Here is a 19535-nt window from a genome sequence, read left to right on the forward strand (position 1 = left end):
TTTAGTGATCAAGCAGTAGGAGATTAACAAAAAATTTAACCGTAGGTACATCATGTCAAAACTATAACGCTCATCATAGGTAACAAGCCAAAGAAGGGTGGGTGCTGTGTCCCCCAATGAGTGGCTCGGAGAAAAGGATTTTTATGGTGAGTACACAAAAATCCCTATTTCTCTATCGCAACATTGGGGGACACAGGACCGTGGGATGTCCCAAAGCAGTCACTGGGTGGGAAATAACATAACAGTGTCAACTCACGGCGCCTGCTGCCTAAAGGTGCGCTACCGCTGCCTGCAGAATACGTCAACCCAGGCTTGCATCTGCAGATGCCTGAGTATGGACATTATAATGCTTTGATAAAGTGCGCAGGCTAGACCAGGTCACAGCTTTGCCAACATGCTCTGCAGACGCTTGATTCTGAATGGCCCAGGAAGCACCCACCGACCGAGTGGAGTGTGCCCTAATGCCCGCTGGGATAGGCTTGCCTCTGACGCGATAAGCCTCTTGAATAGTCGACAGAATCCATCTGGCGATTGTCGACTTAGAAGCGACCAGTCCCTTCCGTGTCCTACCGGGAGCACAAACAGAGCTTCCATCTGTCGAAAAGGTGCCGTCCTAGACGCATACTTTCTGAGAGCCCTTACAAGATCCAGGGAGTGAAGAGCCTTCTCCACGCGGTGCGCCAGGGCAGGACAAAACAAAGGAAGTACGATATCCTCGTTAAGGTAGAAAGAAGGCACCACCTTTGGAAGAAAGGTAGGAGATGGTCTGAGGACCACCTTGTCTCGGTGGAATGTAAGAAACGGCGTCCAACAGGAGAGCGCAGCCAATTCCGAGACTCGTCTGATTGAAGTAATAGCGACTAGAAAAGCCACCTCCCATGAGAGAAGAGAAAGATGTCCTGCAACGGCTCAAAGGGAGATTCCTGCAGGACGCCTAGGACCAGATTAAGGTCCCAAGCCTCTAGAGGTGCTCTATAGGGAGGCACCAAGTGGGAGACTCCCTGAAAGAATGTTCTCACCTGGGGTTTTGAAGCAATTTTTCGCTGGAAAAGGACTGACAAGGCCGAGAACTGCCCCTTAAGGGAACTCTGTGATAGCCCCAAGTCCAGACCGGATTGAAGGAATTCTAAGATGGTAGAGATGTTGAAAACCAACAGAGGGCGACCTCTACTTCTGCACCATTCAAAGAAGGTCTTCCAGGTCCAATGATAGATGTGCAAAGACATCGGCTTTCGATGATCAAGGTGGAAACTACTTTGCGAGAAAAATGTCAGAACCCAGGATTCAATGGCCAGGCCGTCAAACACAGGGCCCCTGATGTTCTGGTGGTAAATCGGACCCTGAGAAAGCAGATCCAAAAGATCTGGTAGTCGCCAAGGAACATCTGCGATGAGTTGGACCAGCTCTGCGTACCACGCCCGGCAAGGCCAATCCGGAGCGATGAGAATCACCGGCACGCCCTCCGCCCTGATCTTCCGGATGACTCTCGGAAGCAAGGGCAGGGGAGGAAACAGATAAGGAAGGCGAAACTGACTCCAAGGATGGACCCGCATGTCGTCCCGATTGCTCCAGGGTCCCGAGACCGGGCCACAAACTGAGGTACCATGGCATTGAACCAGGAAGCCATCAAGTCTACGTCCGGAGTACCCCAACGAAAGCAGATCTTTTGGAAAATGTCCTGATGGAGAGACCACTCTCCTGAGGCAAGACCTTGATGGCTGAGAAAGTCTGCAGCCCAATTTTCCACTCCTGGAATGTGAACACCTGATATGACCGAATGGTTGTTTTCGGCCCAGCGAAGGATGTGCTCTACCTCGCGCATAGCATCCCTGCTGTGGATGCCCCCCTGATGATTTATACAAGCCACAGCCGTGGCATTGTCCAACTGGATACGGATGGGGTGGCCTGCTAGGAGATGATAGAATCGCCTCAGGGACAGCCATATCGCACGGACCTCCAGGATATTAATTGGTGATCAACCAGCCCAGCCGAGAAAGAGTATCCAAGGAAATACGGACGCACTCCTCGCAGGCTTGGAAGGATGGACCTTTGACCAGTAGGTCATCTAGGTAGGGGAGCACGACTAGACCTAAAGCGTGTAGAATGGCCATGACCTTTGTAAAAACTCTGGGGGCGGTGGCGAGGCCGAAAGGTAAGGCCGTCAACTGAAAATGTTCCCCGCGGACAGCGAAGCAAAAGAACCTTTGGTGAGGTGGGAAGATTGGGATGTGAAGATATGCATCCCGAATGTCGATGGAGGCTAAGAACTCACCTTGCTCCATCGAGGCGATGACGGAACGGAGTGACTGCATCCTGAAATGTCAGACCTTGACAAATCTGTTTAAGAGCTTAAGGTCCAGGATGGGCCCAACTGTTCCATCCTTCTTGGGGGACCATGAACAGATTTGAATAAAAGCCTCGAAACCTTTCGTCCTCTGGGACAGAGAATGACCAGGTCTCGGCAGAGTGACTCGATGGCCTGGGAAAAAGCCCAGCTTCGGGAGGCCGGAAAGCAAAAAAAAAAACAGGTTGGAGGGGGGGAGGAAAATTCAATCTTGTATCCGGAGGACACCAGATCCCTGACCCACGACTGCAAGCCATGTATGATGAAACAAGAGAAGGCGTCCACCTATTCTGCTGGTGTCATCCGGACGAGACTGCGAGTCATTTAATAGAAGATCTTTGGGGTCTGGATCCGCTGGACCTAGACTGCGTGGTGCGGCCCCTCCAGGAGTGGTTGGGCCTGTACGAGGCCTGTGAGCTTTTGTCTCTGACGGCGCGATGCTCCGAACAAGGGGAACTGGCCATGGAGAACCATCTGTAATTGCCACGAAAGGACCGAAAACGAGCCTGTGACTGTTGGCGGATCGGTTGTCTAAATCTCTGCTGGGGAAGGGAAGTACTTTTCCCTTCTGTGGCGTCTGAAATCAGTTAGTGCAGCTTTTCACCAAATAAGTGGCCACTGAGATATGGAAGGGACGTTAGGGACTTTTTAGATGCAGAGTCCACTTGCCAGTTTATCAGTCGTGGTGCGCTTCTAATCGCCACAGCATTTGAAGCTGTAAGTGCAGAGCAATCAGCAGTGTCCAGGCAAGCGCCAGCCAAAGAAATTTGGTTAGCTAGCTCCGCTATGTCAGAAGGGAGACCACTGTTCTGTAAGGCCTTATGCAGAGAATCTGCCCAAAAAGTCACTGCTTTGGCTATCCAGGTAGCAGCAATAGAGGGAAAAAGTGCAGAGCCTGATGCCTCAAAAACTGAACGGGTGAGGCTGTCAACCAGGCGATCTGGGGGATCTTTGATGGAAGATCCGTCTGGCAAGGACAGAAGAGTTTTGGAGGACAAACGTGAAAAATATAGTTCTTACCGATAACGGTATTTCTCTGAGCCCATGACGGCACCACGGAGAGAGGGGATCCGCCCACCAAGGACAGGAAACCTACGGATAAAAAGGCGGTACCACTCTCCTGCATCAGTTGTTTTACATAGAGAACGATGGGAGACTACTAAACATTTGTTAATTTTAACTGTTTATCATAACAAGATACCGTGTGACTTTAAACTATGAGTAGACTATAAATGGACTATGGCACTATTTTGATGTGTGCACCCACAAGTGAAGGGAGGGAATGTACGGGTGCAGTCATGGGCTCAGAGAAATACCGTTATCGGTAAGAACTATATTTTTCTCTGATCGCCCATGATTAGGTCCAATCTATAGTGCCTATAGAATGTGGATGGTGAGGACCAGGTAGCAGCTCTACATATCTGGTCAATGGAAGCTCCAGCCTTCTCCGCCCAGGAAGTCGCTACTGCCCTTGTTGAGTGAGCCTTAACCTCCCCGGGGACGGACATCCCACTTGCCGAGTATGAGAGACTGATGGCGTCCGTGATCCATCTTGCTATGGTGGCTTTAGATGCTTTTTTCCCCTTCCGGGGACCCTGGAAACACACAGAGAGGAATCCTCCCTACTCTCTCTAGTGACTTCTAGATAATGTAAGAGACATCTTCTTACATCTAGTGTATGTAGTGTTTGTTCCTCCTTATTTTTAGGATTGGGACAGAAGGAAAGGAGAGATATCTCTTGAGACCTGTGAAATTTTGAAGCCACTTTCGGGAGATATGCTGGGTCTGTTTTTAAAATGACCCTATGCTCTAGAAATTGTGTGTAAGGAGGGTTAACTGAGAGAGCCTGTAAGTCGCTAACCCTACGGGCAGAAGTAAGGGCGACTAATAGAGCTGTTTTGAGAGATAGGTTTTTTAATGTAGATTCGTGTAATGGTTCAAATGGAGAACTAGTCAGGGCTTTAAGGACCAAGTTTAAGTCCCATTGAGGAACAACTTTTACTGGAAGAGGCCTTGATCTTCCTGCCGCCCTGATGAATCTAGAGACCCACCTATTTGAGGCTAAATCAAAATTGAATAGGGCTCCCAAAGCCGCCACGTGAACTTTTAGGGTGTTAGTGGCTAAACCCATCTCCAACCCGTTTTGTAGGAACTCTAATATGGAATTAAGGGGAATTTCTTTCCCTATTTTTGCACCTGATGATGACAGAAACTTTTTCCATATCTTGCCATATTGTTTTGTTATAACCGGCTTCCTACTTTGTAACAGAGTTGAGATTAAGCCCGGAGAGAACCCCCTGCTTTCTAATAATTTCCTTTCAAGAGCCAAGCTGTCAAGTGCAAGTTCTTGACCTGCGGATGACAGACTGGGCCCTGTGACAACAGATCTTGGAGGTCTGGTAATACCCAAGGGTCTGATATTGATAACTTCCTCATCCATGAGAACCAAGGTCTCTTCGGCCAGAACGGGGCAATTAAGATGACCAACGCCCCGTCCTCCCAAATCTTCCTCAGCACTGCTGGAATCAGAATAAGAGGAAGGAAGGCGTAGACTAGATGGTGACCCCAAGACATCATGAAAGCGTCCACGGTTACTGGGTTCCCCAGAGGAGATAGGGAGCAAAAGGAGGTTACTTTTTTGTTTAGATGACTCGCAAAGAGATCTATTTTGGGAACACCCCATTTTTCTGTGATCTGAGCAAATATCGACTGATTTAGTTCCCATTCTCCCTGTTTTAGGCTTGACCGGCTGAGGAAGTCTGCTTTGTAGTTGTCTACTCCCTTTATGTGCAGGCTTGTTAGGGATAGGAGGTTGCTCTCGGCTATTTGTAGGATTGAGCTGGTCACTTCCATTAGATTTTTGGAACGGGTACCCCCCTGGTGATTTAGGTAAGCTACTACCACCCGGTTGTCCGACATCACTCTTACATGGTGAGAGTGAAGGACCCCCAAGAATTCCTGAAGTGCAAATTTTACCGCAAGAAGTTCCTTCATATTGGAGGATTTGTTTGCCAGAGATGGAGACCAAATGCCCTGGGCTACTAGGTCGCCCAGGTGAGCCCCCCACCCTGAAGGGCTTGCGTCTGTAGTCAGGACCTTCGAGATCTGAATTACCCATGGGACTCCCTGGGAAAGATTTTCCTGCGATTTCCACCATGAGTGACTGGTGTGAGGAGATAGAGTTAACCGCCCGTCTAAATGCCCTCCTAGATGGGTTTGCTCCGATAATATCTGCCATTGAAGATCTCTCGAGTGTAATTGGGCCCACTGGACCGCGGAGATGCAAGAGGTCATGGAGCCTAAGAGGGACATGGCCTGACGGAGTGTTATAGAGGGGAGAGATTGGATCTTTGATACTAAACTCTTCAGTTTTTGTATCTTGTTCTCCGGGAGCCGACATTCCATTTTTTTGGAGTCCAGAGTGAGACCTAGGTACTCCTGGACCTGAGAAGGCATTAGTCTGGATTTTTCTATATTTATTAGCCAACCCAATTCCTTTAAGGAATGTATCACTATCGCCAGTTGATCCTCACAATGTTGCGGGGAGGAGCCTATCACCAGGAAATCGTCGAGATATGGCACGATTAAGATATTTTCTTCCCTGAGGTGAGCCATTACCTCCGCGATCAGTTTTGTAAAAATCCTCAGGGCTATGGCAAGACCGAATGGTAGGGCTGAAAACTGGAAGTGATTTAGGACTCCCCTGATGTGAACTGCCATCCTGAGGAATCTCTGGTGATCTTTGTGTATTGGAACGTGATAATATGCGTCCATCAGGTCTAGGACCACCATGAAGCATTGGGGAAACAACATTTTGATAGATGACTTTATCATTTCCATCTTGAATGCTTGAACCTCCAGGTAATTGTTTAGTTTTTTTAGATTTATAATGGTCCTGAAGGAACCATCTGGTTTTTTTCTCAGAAATAGAGGGGAATAGTAGCCTTGCTTTCTTTCTTGAGGGTGAACCTCCCGGAGTACTCCCTTTTTTACTAACCCGATGACCTCGTTTTCTAGTGCCAGCTGTTCTTCTGCCGAAGATCTTGTGGATGTCATCGTGAAAGAGGGACGGGGGCATCTTTTGAATGTCAACCTTAGTCCTGATTCTATGATGTTCAGAATCCATTGACTGGAGGTAATCTTTTCCCAGGCTGGGAGAAAGAGAGATAACCTCCCTCCCACCTGGGGCGAACCTTCATTGAGGAGGTTTCTTGTTATCATTGGGGTTTTTGTTAAAGATAAACCCCTTATTTTTGTTCCTCTTATCTTCCCACTTTCCCTGGCCTCTCCCCGGGTTCTTACGAAAAAACCTCATGTTCCGAAAGGGCTTTCGGTAAGAGGGGAGACCTAGAGAGGGAAAGGACTTCTTTTTTATCCCCTGCTTTTTCCAAGATGTCGTCTAATGTAGAGCCGAACAAAAATTTTCCTTCGCAGGGGATAGTACATAGTTTTGTTTTTGTTTGCAGATCGCCAGGCCAATTCTTAAGCCAGAGGGCACGCCTGGCCGCATTAGCAAATACTGCTGATCTGGCGGCTAACCTGATAAGAGTCTGCCGAGGCGTCAGCCAGGAAAGCCGCAGCCCCCCGTATTACTGGTAAAGTATTCAGCATCAAGTCTCGGGAAGTCTTCCCCTTTAATTGACCATCTAGTTGATTTAACCAGATCATTAGGGAGCGCGATGTACATGCGGCTGCTACTGCCAGTTTTAGGCCTCCTCCCGCTGACTCCCAAGAGCCTTTGAGAAAGGCGTCCGCCTTCTTGTCCATAGGGTCTTTTAGGACCCCCATGTCCTCAAACGGGAGAGCAAATTTCTTTGATGCTTTAGCTATTGCTACATCTAATTTGGGGGCTTTCTCCCAATAGGAGCAGGATTCATCCTCGAAGGGGTATTTCCTTTTCGGAGTTAGGAGAGTCTTTTTCATGGGTTTTTTCCATTCTTTCTTAATCAAAGCTGCAATTGCGTCATTAAGCGGAAAAGCTCTTCTCTTTTTCTGTTCCAGGCCCCCAAACATGATATCTTGTGCCAATTTTTTAGGGTGGGAGTCTACCAACCCCATAGTACTTCTTACTGCCTTTATGAGGCCATCGGTGTCCTCTAGCGGGAAACAATTGTGTCCGCCTGAGGAAGAAGTGGATGATGAAGATGAGGTGGAGGAGTCGGAGGATACTGAACTCGCACTATCGCTGTCAGATTTTGAGACCGGGGACGGGGACCTGTGTCTGGTCCTTCTCCGTTTTTTTCCCTTTTTAAAGGGATCTAAAGGTGTCTTCCACCTGCTCTTTAATTAGGTTTTTTAAATCGGTTGCAAACCCAGGCAGGCTTTTGGATACCGTCTGCTGTATGCATGAATTACATAGCTGCTTCTCCCAGGCGGGTGGAAGATCCTCTTTACAGATGGCACAGACTTTGTGCTTTGTTTTACCTACGCTTTTCCTCCCCAGTGGGGGATTCTCTGCCTCTGGCTTTCTCCCCGACGCCGCACTGGACTCCTTACTATGTTGGGACCTTTGGCGATATTTACCGGTGTCCTGGTGACCTTTCTGCTGTCGCCTTTTTTGCTGCTGCTGCGGCGATGCAATAGGTGGAGGTGATACTGGCAAGGGTGATGCTGGGTCGCTCATCCTGCTGCTGGTCTGCGGTCGCTGCTAATAGCACCTGCTGCGCTGTAGCGACTGATACTCCTGAGGCTCCTGCGATATATTGCAGAGCCACTGGGAGGAAGTAGCTCCTTCTATTTCAAGCTTCCCGCCGCTCTTATTTTTTCTTTTTTTTTTTCTTTGCGTCTGCACAGTCCCTAGCCGACGGCGAGGAGCGCCGAACGCCGGTGCCTGCGCAGTTGAGCCTCAGCGGCTCGTATGCAACGCCTGAGCGGCCCCCCGCCTGCGCAGTAGCGTCCAGCCGACGGCGAGGAGCGCCGAACACCGGAGCCTGCGCAGTTGAGCTTCAGCGGCTCGTATGCAACGCCTGAGCGGCCCCCCACCTGCGCAGTAGCGTCCAGTCGACGACGACAAGCGCCGAACACCGGCGCCTGCGCAGATGGGCCTCAGCGGCGCCCGCGCATCGCGAGACCAGCAAAAACTCCGGGCATGCGCCTGACCCTCAAGATGGCGCCCGGAGTGCAGATATGGCACTGCTGACCGGCGCTCCCGGTCCTATGCAGCCCCTGCCGCGCGGCTCTGCATGCCTGATGGCAGTGCAGTGTGCAGGCTGACGCTTGTTCGGGAGGCCCGCGCCGCACCTCCCGCAACCACAGAGGGACCCCCCTGGATGTTGCCACTGCTGCATCTTACCTGGGGAGGTGACCGCGAATTCCCTGTCACCTCCCCCGCACACCCTAGAGGCCCACTAGCCTTCAGCGGTGGCGCTTCGGGTCACCACCCCAGCCGAGGCAGAGGGACCCCAGCTGCCTGAGTCGGACTGGATGGCCCCGGAATTCCAACGTCGATCTTCGGTAAGTCCGTAGGTCTCCCATCAAGGACAGGAAACCAACTGATGCAGGAGAGTGGTACCGCCTTTTTATCCGGTTTCCTGTCCTTGGTGGGCGGATCCCCTCTCTCCGTGGTGCCGTCATGGGCGATCAGAGAAATAGGAGGATCCACTGGAGGGGATTCTGTCCATTGTTTGCGGAGGTCAGACGAGAAAGGATATCTGGACTCCAGAGATCCCCAACCTGCAAAGCGTTTGTCCGGACACTCCCTGTGTCGCTGAACTATGTCCTGGAACTCCGGGTGATTGGCAAACACCCTATGAAGACGCTTGGTCCTTTTGAAGGACACCGAATTATCCATATGGGAGGTCGCAGGTTCCTTGTCAACCTGCAGTGACTGGTTGGTGGCCTCAATGAGACTATCTATAGTAGTCTAATAACCTGGCGACTCTAGATCAAGGAATGCATCAAACTCAGGTTCAGAGTCCTCGTCGCTATAGGTGCATGGAGAGCAACAGCAGGAAGCAGAGCTAATGGACGCCGAGGCCTGGGAGACTAGCTATAAACACACTTCCTAGATACCCGCTTGTGAATAGAATGAGATTGGCCCCTGCAGGCCCATGATTCCCCTGCTGTAGGGGAATTTTCTTGGGCAGGCGGATTAGTGGTCCTGCTCCTGGATGGATCCTGGAGGGACTCGATCACTTTAATCAAGGAAGCCATAGATTGCGAGAGTGACAAAGCAGACTCAGGGGGACTGGTCACCGTGGGCTCGGTCACGGTGGGGGGGGGCCCCTGAGCGCATTTAGGATCACAAGCATGACAGAGCGGAGCAGTGTGCCGGCTTGGTAGCGCAGCCTGACAGGAGGTGCAAGAAGTGAAAAAGACTATTTTAGAAAACTTTTTGGAGGTTTTAAGTAGACATGTTGAACCTTGTTAACCTCCAAAGGAGCTGCAGGGATGCTGCGGCTGAAAAAGAAAAATCAGCGGAGCACTTTGTGCAGCTAAAAATTAGCAGGGTACTTTATGTGCAGCTGCCTAAGTAGGTTATATGAAGTGGGGACCAGCGGTAGTGTGGCAGAGCACTTACCCAGGTCCTGTGCCCATGTCCCAGTGGAGTGCCTGTTCCTGTTCCTGTGTCCTTTTGCGGAGTTAGGGAGGCAAAAGATGGCTGCCGAGATTAAAAGGGCGGTTCTCAGTGTGGGCATGGCCTGCGGGCATGACGCCGCTGTGGACGGCGTTTTTCCGGCCTGCGGTCTAGCTAAGGCCGAAGCCAGGACTAAATTAGTTGAGTCCGGCCGCCAATGCACTCGGGAGCCCTGCCCCCGCCGAAAAGACTCGCCGCTGTGCTGGGGGTCCGGCGAAGTGCAGGGAGGATGGTGCAGGAACCTTCGATCCATCATCCCCTTTGCTGGGGAGGTGGAGAGGGGCCGTCCAGCTCCATGCAGCACCGCTGTTTAATCAGTGGTGGTGCAGAGGGGGGCCATGGCAAGGGGGGCCTCTGTGTATCCTAAGGGTTTGATCCCCTAGAATTTCACAGGGTTGTGTCTGGCTGTGGCATCCCACGTTGCAGGAGAGGGTACTGGGAGGTGACACTCGCCTGTTGATGTTTGGGGGAGATAGGCCCCTTGAAAGGGTCCGTCGCCCCAGTCTTCCTCTAGCGCAAAAAGGGTTAAAAATGAAAAATAAGAAAAGAAAATGTGGTCTGAATGACAGACCCCCAGTGTGCCTCCTACTGACACTAAGCTTAAAGTGGTTCTATCAGGAGCCAGTGGGCGGTGTGTACAGCAGAGGAGGAGCTAGCCTTTTTTGTATTTACATAGTAGCCTGCTAGTGGCAGCAGCATACACCCACGGTCCTGTGTCCCCCAATGTGGCGATGGAGAAATGTCAACAATCTCAAGGTTACAAGTCCATCTCCAGAGCTCCTGATGTTCCTTGTTCATGTTGCGCAACATAATCAAGAAGTTTACAACCCATGGCACTGCAGCAAATTTCCCTGGACGGCAGAGAAAAATCGATGAAAGGTTGCAACGCAGGATAGTATGGATGGTGAATGAGCAGCCCCAATCGAGTTCCAAAGAAATTCAAGTTGTCCTGCAGGCTCAGGGTGCATCAGTGTCAACACAAAGTATCCGTCCACATTTAAATGAAATGAAAGGGTATGGCAGGACACCCAGGAGGACCTCACTGCTGACACAGTCATAAAAAAAGCTACCCTGCTGTTTGCCAAAATGTACGCAAGACATGATCTTTCTCGGAAAGAGTCTTGTGGACAGATGAGACCAACATAGGAGCTCTTTGGTAAAGCACATCATTCTACCATACTGATCATATGGTTAATAAACCGCACAATGATCAAGAAGTGCTTGCAGATATAAAATTAAAAACAAAACTTTTTTTCAATTAAAATTAAAATAAATCACTAAAAAAAGAATAAAAAGGTGCCTCAAACCACCGAACACAAAGGACAGCATAGAGCAGAATGTTGTACTATTTTTTTAATTCTTAATATTATTCTTGTTTGTGTGATTTATTTTAATTTTAATTGAAATAAAGTTTTAAAAAAATAATTTTATATCTGTAAGCACTTTCTTGATCGTTGTGCGGTTTATTAACCGTAGGATCAGTATGGTTTTCGATTATGCGAAGTGTTGCCCGTTCCCCGTGTGAGGAAAATGGACTTGTGTAGTATCTATTTACTAAACATGGAATGAGGCCTACAAAAAAAACAAAACAAAAAAAAAAAAAACAGTACCTACAGTCAAATATGTTGGAGGTTCAAAAATGTTTTGGGGTTGCTTTGCTGCCTCGGCACTGGGTGCTTTGACTGTCTGCAAGCCATCATGAAATCTGAAGATTAGCAAAAATCTTTGGCCGCAATGTAGTGCTCAGTGTCAAGAATCTGGATTTGCGTCATGGGTCTTCCAGCAGGACAATGACCCCAAATATGCTTCAAAAAGCATCCAGAAATCGTTAGAAAGAAACAAAGCGCTGGAGAGTTCTGAAGTGGCAGCAATGAGTCCGAAACCTAATTACGTAACAGATCTGGAGTAGTATGCAAAAGAGGAGTTGTCCAAAATTCCAGTTGAGAGGTGTAAGAAGCTTACTGATGTTTATAGGAAGAGATTGATTGCAGTTATTTATTCCAATGGGTGTACAACCAAATATTTAAGTTCCAATAATTTTGTCCTGCCCATTTTGGGGTTTAAAGTGTGAAATTGTGTCCAATTTGCCTTTTTCCTTTTTTCTGTTGTTCCAAAACACACAAAGGAAATAAATGTGTTATTACAATAATTTCATGGAAGTAGTACTTAATTTTCTGAAACAATCTCAAAGGTGCCAGCACTTTTGGCTAAGACGGATGCATCGTGTTTTGGCACACCGTCGGCACAAAAAAAGTTACATGTATCTTTTTGTGTGCGTCGAGTCTGCCATTTCCGATTGCGCATGCGTGGCCAGAACTCCGCCCTCTCCTCCCCAAACCTTACAATGGGGCAGCGGATGCGTTGTAAAACTGCATCCACTGCCCCGTTGTTCATTTTTTTCGCAGTTTGTGTCGGTACGTCGGACCGACGTATGGCGACGGCCCCGTACCGACGCTAGTGCGAAAGTAGCCTTAGTGATGAGCGAATATACTCGTTACTCGAGATTTCTCGAGCATGCTCGGGTGTCCTCCGAGTATTTTTTAGTGCTCGGAAATTTAGTTTTTATTGCTGCAGCTGAATGATTTACATCTGTTAGTCAGGCTAAGTACATGTGGGGGTTGCCTGGTTGCTAGGGAATCCCCACATGTAATCAAGCATAAAACAGATGTAAATCATTCAGCTGCGGCAATAAAAACTAAATCTCCGAGCACTAAAAAAATACTCGGGAGGTCACCCGAGCGTGCTCGGGAAGTCTCGAGTAACCTGTATATTTGCTCATCACTACTGTAGATCTAATATCCCTCAAAGGCAGATTGCTGGGAAAAGAAGGAACAGGCATGTTGGATTTTAACATGCCCAATCTTTTTTCCCCACAAGAGATAAGCTGCTGCTAAGCTGGAGCCAGAAGGGCTGTAAAACTAATAGTGAACACACAATTATACAAGTTAAAAAAAAAAATTTTTCACCCACTCCTGGTTTTGGCTTACAAATACTGATGTAAAATACTGAACGTGGCCTACTGCTCTTTCTCTAAGCATAGTCAAGGAAATAAAAAAAAAAATCAACGCTGATATACTAATTTCCTGTGAATTCTGCACAAGTAATCAAGGATTACCCCAATGAGTGACAATGGGGGGTTTCTCGAGCGGATCCATGGCAGCTCAAACGGTACAAATCAGGTGGTCATCAGACATTTCCCCAGGAGAAAGACACATATCTTATGTGTGAACATATCCTTATGGATCAAACTAACTTCGGTCCACTCTTACTATTCCTGAGCCTTCCAGCAGACCACATGGGGGATGTAGGCACTACCAGGGCAGTGGAGTCGGAGCCCATTGTGGTGGAGTCGGAGTCATGGAAATTGAGGAGTTGGAGGCTTAGCTTACCGACTCCACAGCCCTGGGTATTACTGCGTAAGCGAAGAGGGGACTTTGAGGGACGGTGGTATTTAAGTTCAGAACTGAAAATTTGACCCACGTGAAGTAAAGCCCAAGTATGACTGCTCAAAGCATGGCTGCTTAAAGGAACGAAATTCGGTGTATTAATATGAAATAATGACATTTTCTTCATCAGGCCCTTTAAACAATTTGCTCCGCTCCCTTCTGCGCCCGTTCCTGCCATGATAAAGAACTGACTTTGTGTTGAAAAAAAAAAAATCATTACTGTAAATATAACGGCTTGTAACAATAGGAAAGAAACAAAATACGCTCAATAGCATTAGCATAAGAACAAAGGGGATAAAGCGCAGAAAGCCTCCATTCTCACTTGACACCTTCCTCCAAACAACTGTTTTTTAAACATGTCACCTTATCAATCACATGGATTATTACCGACTGAGTGCCAGGCGCAGTCAGTCAATCACCAAGCAAATGGTAAGACTTGCAATTCATCAGCTCCCCCACTTCAATATGCTTTTCCCTGCTGAATCCATAACTTACATAAAATTAAAGCACTATATACACACACACATCAACACTTACGGTATATGCCAAATCGCACACACTTACATTATCTAACAGAGGATATTTTGAAGGCCCACCATATTTCAGCAGGACGGAAGGCCTAACGTGTAAGGACATCTTTGAATGATGCAGCAAGCGGTAAAAAGACGGGGCAGCACCAGCACAAGGAGCGGGTGCCATCTTTGTCAGAGTCAACCGTACATGCAGTAGGCCAGCACAAAATGTGAACACAAAGAAAGCAGGAACCGTACTATTTTGCGGTTCCGTTTTTGAATCAAAGCAGACGCAGTCAGTACTCAGAATAGGGAGCAATCCAACTTTGACCCCGATACCCAGGTACCGCTCTCCGTGCCCCCATACTCAGGCACCGCTCTCAGCGTCCCCATACCCAGGCACCGTTCTCAGCGCCCCCATACCCAGGCAGCGCTCTCAGCGCCCCCATACCCAGGCAGCGCTCTCAGCGCCCCCATACCCAGGCAACGGTCTCAGCGCCCCAACATCCAGGCAAAGCTCTCAGCGCCCCGACACCCAGGCAACGCTCTCAGCGCCCCGATACCCAGTCAACGCTCTCAGCGCCCCAATATCCAGGCAACGCTCTCAGCGCCCCCATACCCAGGCAACGCTCTCAGCACCCCCATACCCAGGCAACGCTCTCAGCACCCCCATACCCAGGCACCACTCTCAGCGCCCCCATACCCAGGCACCGCTATCAGCACCCCCATACCCAGGCAACGCTCTCAGCACCCCCATACCCAGGCAACGCTCTCAGCACCCCCATACCCAGGCGCCACTCAGTGCCCTCGATACCCAGGTTCCGCTCTCAGCGCCCCCATACCCAGGCACCGCTCTTAGCGCCCCCATACGCAGGCAACGCTCTCAGCGCTCCCATACCCAGGCAACGCTCTTAGCGTCCCCATACCCAGGCACTGCTCTCAGAGCCCCCATACCCAGGCTCCACTCTCAGCGCCCCGATATCCAGGCAACGCTCAGCGCCCCCGATATCCAGGCAACGCTCTCAGCGCCCCCGATGCCCAGGCATCACTCTCAGCGCCCCGATACCCAGGCACCACTCAGCGCCCCGATACCCAGGCACCACTCAGCGCCCCGATACCCAGGCACCACTCAGCGCCCCGATACCCAGGCACCACTCACAGCGCTCCCGATACCCAGGCACCACTCACAGCGCCCCAATACCCAGGGACCGTACTCTTAGCCTTACTACCCACGGACCGCTGTCTTGTAGCCCTACTACCCAGGGATAACACATAGCCCTGACCATTCTGCATATTGCAGTCCGTGCTCAAATCATGTTGCACAGACATCTCCATGAGCCCTTACAATCACAAATGAAGTTAACCATAATGCTGATGTGGCCCTCAGTGAAAATGACACCCCTGCCATAGACTATCACAGGAACGAGTGCCATCTGTGAAAATGACGGATAGCACTCGTATGTGAAAAACAGATGTCTCATTGAGGTCTCAGGAAGATGAAGGGCCGGAGGACTAATTTTTGCAGCGGTGGATTGTCGGTCATTTTTTCCTTGCACATCTGTTCTTTGACCTAGGCCTGCATAGTGAGGCGAGGCAAGGGAAAGCACAACAGCCCCCCCGCTATACCAGCATTGCCTCCTCATTCTCCATATTGGAGGGATTTTCACAGGTTGGACCTCCAATCAAAGTAATAACCTATCAATTTTACGCGATCAGTAAACCCCTTTAAGGCGCCGATGTCTAAGCATCTGTCAGAAGGAAGCGAAAGAATTACCATCAATATACCAATCATATTAAACCAATTATCAGAAGTCTGTATTGAAAGTAAGAAAAAATCCTTTTAACTAAAGCTCTGTTGTCTTATAATTCAATGTCCCGTTACTTTAGAAATGTCCTGGGAAGACGGAGAAAAGACACAATTACAAATCCGAACATTGTGCCAATAATACACCATGCCCCTTAGAGAAAAAAAAAAGTTTACGAGGAACATAATTACTCTCTGGGTGCCATCTCTGCAGCTTCTCTTTTGACTTATCAGTTTCAGGAAGGAAAATTTCAATCAACTCCCAGACAAAATATACTAAGCCCTAGCAGACCAAATTTGTCACCTACCCCTTCCTATAAGCTGCTTACCACAGCGGGAGGGGACAATGAAAATAAAAAAGACAAATAAGAGGAAAAAAAAAAAAACAGATTCCCGGGAAATGAAAATGCCAAACGTTAGCCGACAGCACTTGGCTGATTAACTCGAAGACAAGCGCAACGCCTAAATCTTAGCAAGGACAGACGCAAATTAAATTCCGGAGTTTTTAAGCACAAGAAAGAATTCCTTAGCTCGAAGGATTAAATAACTTTACACCCAGGAATGCTGCTATAATTTAATTATTCCACGATTCAAGATTTATTATGCAAATATTCGTGTTTTCTTTCAATCCGTCTGACCATGATGAGCCAAGGAGACAGATTGAAGACCGCTACTCCTGATCTATAATTACACTGATAAAGGCACGCTTATGTCGCCGGCCATCGAAGCCCGTCCTTTGGTGTTTTTTTAGATTTCCAACCTTCCCATTATTAAAGCTATATTCTATTAAATATGAATCAGAGGAGGCGTAATTAAAGGTTACCGTAATAAATGTCTTCCAATTAAGCATGGCCGCTCCGTGACATAGTGATTAGAGGAGCGCAGTTGCCGCACTCACCTCTGCAATCTTCTCGGCCTCGCTGTATTTTCCTGCTCTGATGAAGGCAAAGAAAAGTTCATGGAGCATCGACTGCTCACCCATAAAGTCACTTAAGTGGTCCACGGCTGTTGGAAAAATAAAATAGGAAAAATAAAAAGGTTATGTTCTTAAGAGATTGATATTACTGGTTCGAGTCTCTAGATCCACACACGCTGGTTACAAGGCATAAAGAAAAAAAATACATACGGTGCCCACAGAAGGTTGTAAGTCATGGACAGGGCAAATCTTCAGCTGAGGCTACAGCGCGGGATGACATACCTTTATGGTTAATGTCTGATGAAGAGCATCCAATCAATCAGCCAATAAAAAAGCGTCCCCAACAGGAGAATATGAGGTCTTCCCAGTATTCATTGGGGGTACAAGTACTGAATATCATGCCTCGCAATGGGAACCAGGCAGTTAATACATGCTGCCCATCCATGGAGGCTTCTCCTGTCCGCTGCCCTGGATTGACCCTACGTGCGCGAATATGAAGAAACCGACCACTCCTGGGCAGCGGGTGGGGAGAAGGCGCCAGGGACCTGACTGTCCGACTAGTCCCCAGCATGTCTCGGTCCCCAGCAGCTTTTAAAGTATGTTTCCACAGGTTCACTTGTAGGCTAATTCTGTAACCATAGAGAGACCATATTTCGAGCCACTAAAACCAAAGCTGTTGTGACCCTACTAATAACGTATGCCTAGGACACCGAGTCGAAGAGAAGGTCTGCACCCATTACTGATCCAGGCACAGGCCTATCCATCTCATCCGTCAACAGTCAGTCAACTCATCAGTCCAGCGAAGGGCTTGGTCACACTTCGCATTGCTCTTTCCACGCCTCTGTAGTTATTATTTTGGAGAAGAGGGCACCAAGTATGGTGACCACGCACGGGAAAAGTGCAGTTACATTTAGGTTCAGGGTTGGAAATAAGTAACAGTATATTGCTGGGCTATACAACAGCATTCATGATTGGTGGGGGGCATGAAAAATTTGTGAATGTCACATCATTCAGGGAATTAGTATTGATTAGGAAGTGGTGGCACAACCTTCCACTATGTCCATGGTGGGAAGATATTGAGGTGGGGCTCCACAGCGAGTGTGGCCATGACACAGACCATGTGGTTTAAGATTCTACATCACAGAATAATGCAGGCGAAAGGCGTTGCATTGGTACTGGAAAAAAAAATTCCAAACATGTTCTGACTTTTTGAGCCTTGCTTACTGCGGTACTGTTACGCATCTGTCCTGGATCTGGGCTTTGCTTCCTTTACACTGGTCTGCTGAATTCTGTTGCACTCAACATCAGGCTTTTCATGTGGTCTGATGTGCTTCCAAGTGATCATCTGCCTGGACCTATATAAAGCCTACCAAGACACACAACTGTGTCTTGGTATTAGGACTTTTAGTGTTCTGACACCTGTCTGCCTGCAGCTTCCAGCACCTCTGCTACCCGCAGCCTCCAGTACCTCTGCCACACACCTCCAGGGTCTCCTGTTTGCCTGCAGCCTCCAGTACCTCTGCCACACACCTCCAGGGTCTACTGTTTGCCTGCAGCCTCCAGTACCTCTGCCACCCACCTCCACGGTCTCCTGTCTGCCTGCAGCCTCCAGTACCTCTGCGACATGCTTACAGGTCTCCTGTCATGATCAGTCTACCCACAAATGCACAAATTAAAAAAGGGAAAAAATTGGATTGCTTTTTGTGTTTCCTTTACACAAGCAAAGAGAAAAACTTAATGACGGCCACAACATATCCTGAGATAATGTACTGTCCACAAAACTTCAGCTTTCAACTTTAGTGACATCTACCTAGTTGCGGTTATTTTCTAGCCGCTGTACAATTGACTTATCAAAGAGCTGGATTTGCTTTCAAGCTTTCAAAAAAAAAAAAAAAAAAAAAAAAGGTTCAGAATGATTTAGTAAAAAAAAAAAGCTGAGCGGTGAAAGTGAAGTGCTCACCTTTTCCCCCCCCCCTTAATCACATACATTCATGCAGTCATAGGGAGGAATGAGAAAATCGCTGTGCCCACAGCAGTACATGTTCCCAAATGAAAAGGTGATTCTCAATTACAGATCAATTACAAAATGTACGGCTATTATCCACAAAAGCCGCAGAGAGTGTTCGTCTAAAGGGTCCGGGAGTAAGAATGACAGTATGGCCGCTGATGTTTTAATTCATTATCCATGAAAACATGGGAGGGCACCGGGATAATATTGTGAACATAATACCTGTCATTCATTAGGCTTTGTTGAAATGTCTGGACTAACTGTGGACTCGTTGGATTAAAAAAAAGGCGGCTCAATGGGAAGGCTTGTAATTAAATGCTTAGGTTAGCTAAATGTACTAAGTGCTACAAAAAGCTTTCCCCCCCCCCCCTTTCCCAGGTTTCTCGTATACACATTTCTTTATAAAAAATGGATTCAGAGCTCACAGATTGGAGATGTCCAAGCAGCAATGAGACGGCATGAATAAGGCATTGTGAGCCGATACAATGCACATTACACTCGGGCTCCTGGCAATGTCTGGGAATAACGACTTATATTGTAGGAGAAGAGGAGGAGGGGGATACAGACACTTCTCAGGAGGGACGCCATATATCAGGCATGCAAATTATTATTGAAAAAAAATGAGAAAGAGCTCAAGTAGCTTAACAGCAAACATGGTAATTTATGTTTATGCTCCGGACAACATGCAGTACAACAACCCGCGGCAAACAATGGCGCACGTTGGTTGTAACTGACTGGTCTATTGATTTTGTCATTGTAGAACATAGGCCACATAGACAAAGTGGATTATTAAAGGGCTGCTCCATTACTTTTTTATGGGTGAGCATCCATCAGCTAGGGCGGGCGCCTACCAGCTAGGGCGGGCGCCTACCAGCTAGGGCGGGCGCCTACCAGCTAGGGCGGGTGCTGCACCACGCATGCTCTGCCTT

The 19535-nt window shown here is 48.3% G+C and overlaps 1 protein-coding gene across 1 annotated transcript in view; it reads right to left on the reverse strand.

The window, feature by feature from the left end:
• LRPPRC (leucine rich pentatricopeptide repeat containing) overlaps positions 1-19535 on the reverse strand; it is a 179083-nt gene that overhangs the window by 44504 nt on the left and 115044 nt on the right. Inside the window, exon 25 of the mRNA XM_069768609.1 lies at positions 16581-16687. Within this exon, the coding sequence (XP_069624710.1) occupies positions 16581-16687 (107 nt within the window). The remainder of the gene's footprint in view (positions 1-16580; positions 16688-19535) is intronic.

This window comes from Ranitomeya imitator, chromosome 5 (genome assembly GCF_032444005.1).
Source record: "Ranitomeya imitator isolate aRanImi1 chromosome 5, aRanImi1.pri, whole genome shotgun sequence".
Taxonomy (NCBI): Eukaryota; Metazoa; Chordata; class Amphibia; order Anura; family Dendrobatidae; genus Ranitomeya; species Ranitomeya imitator.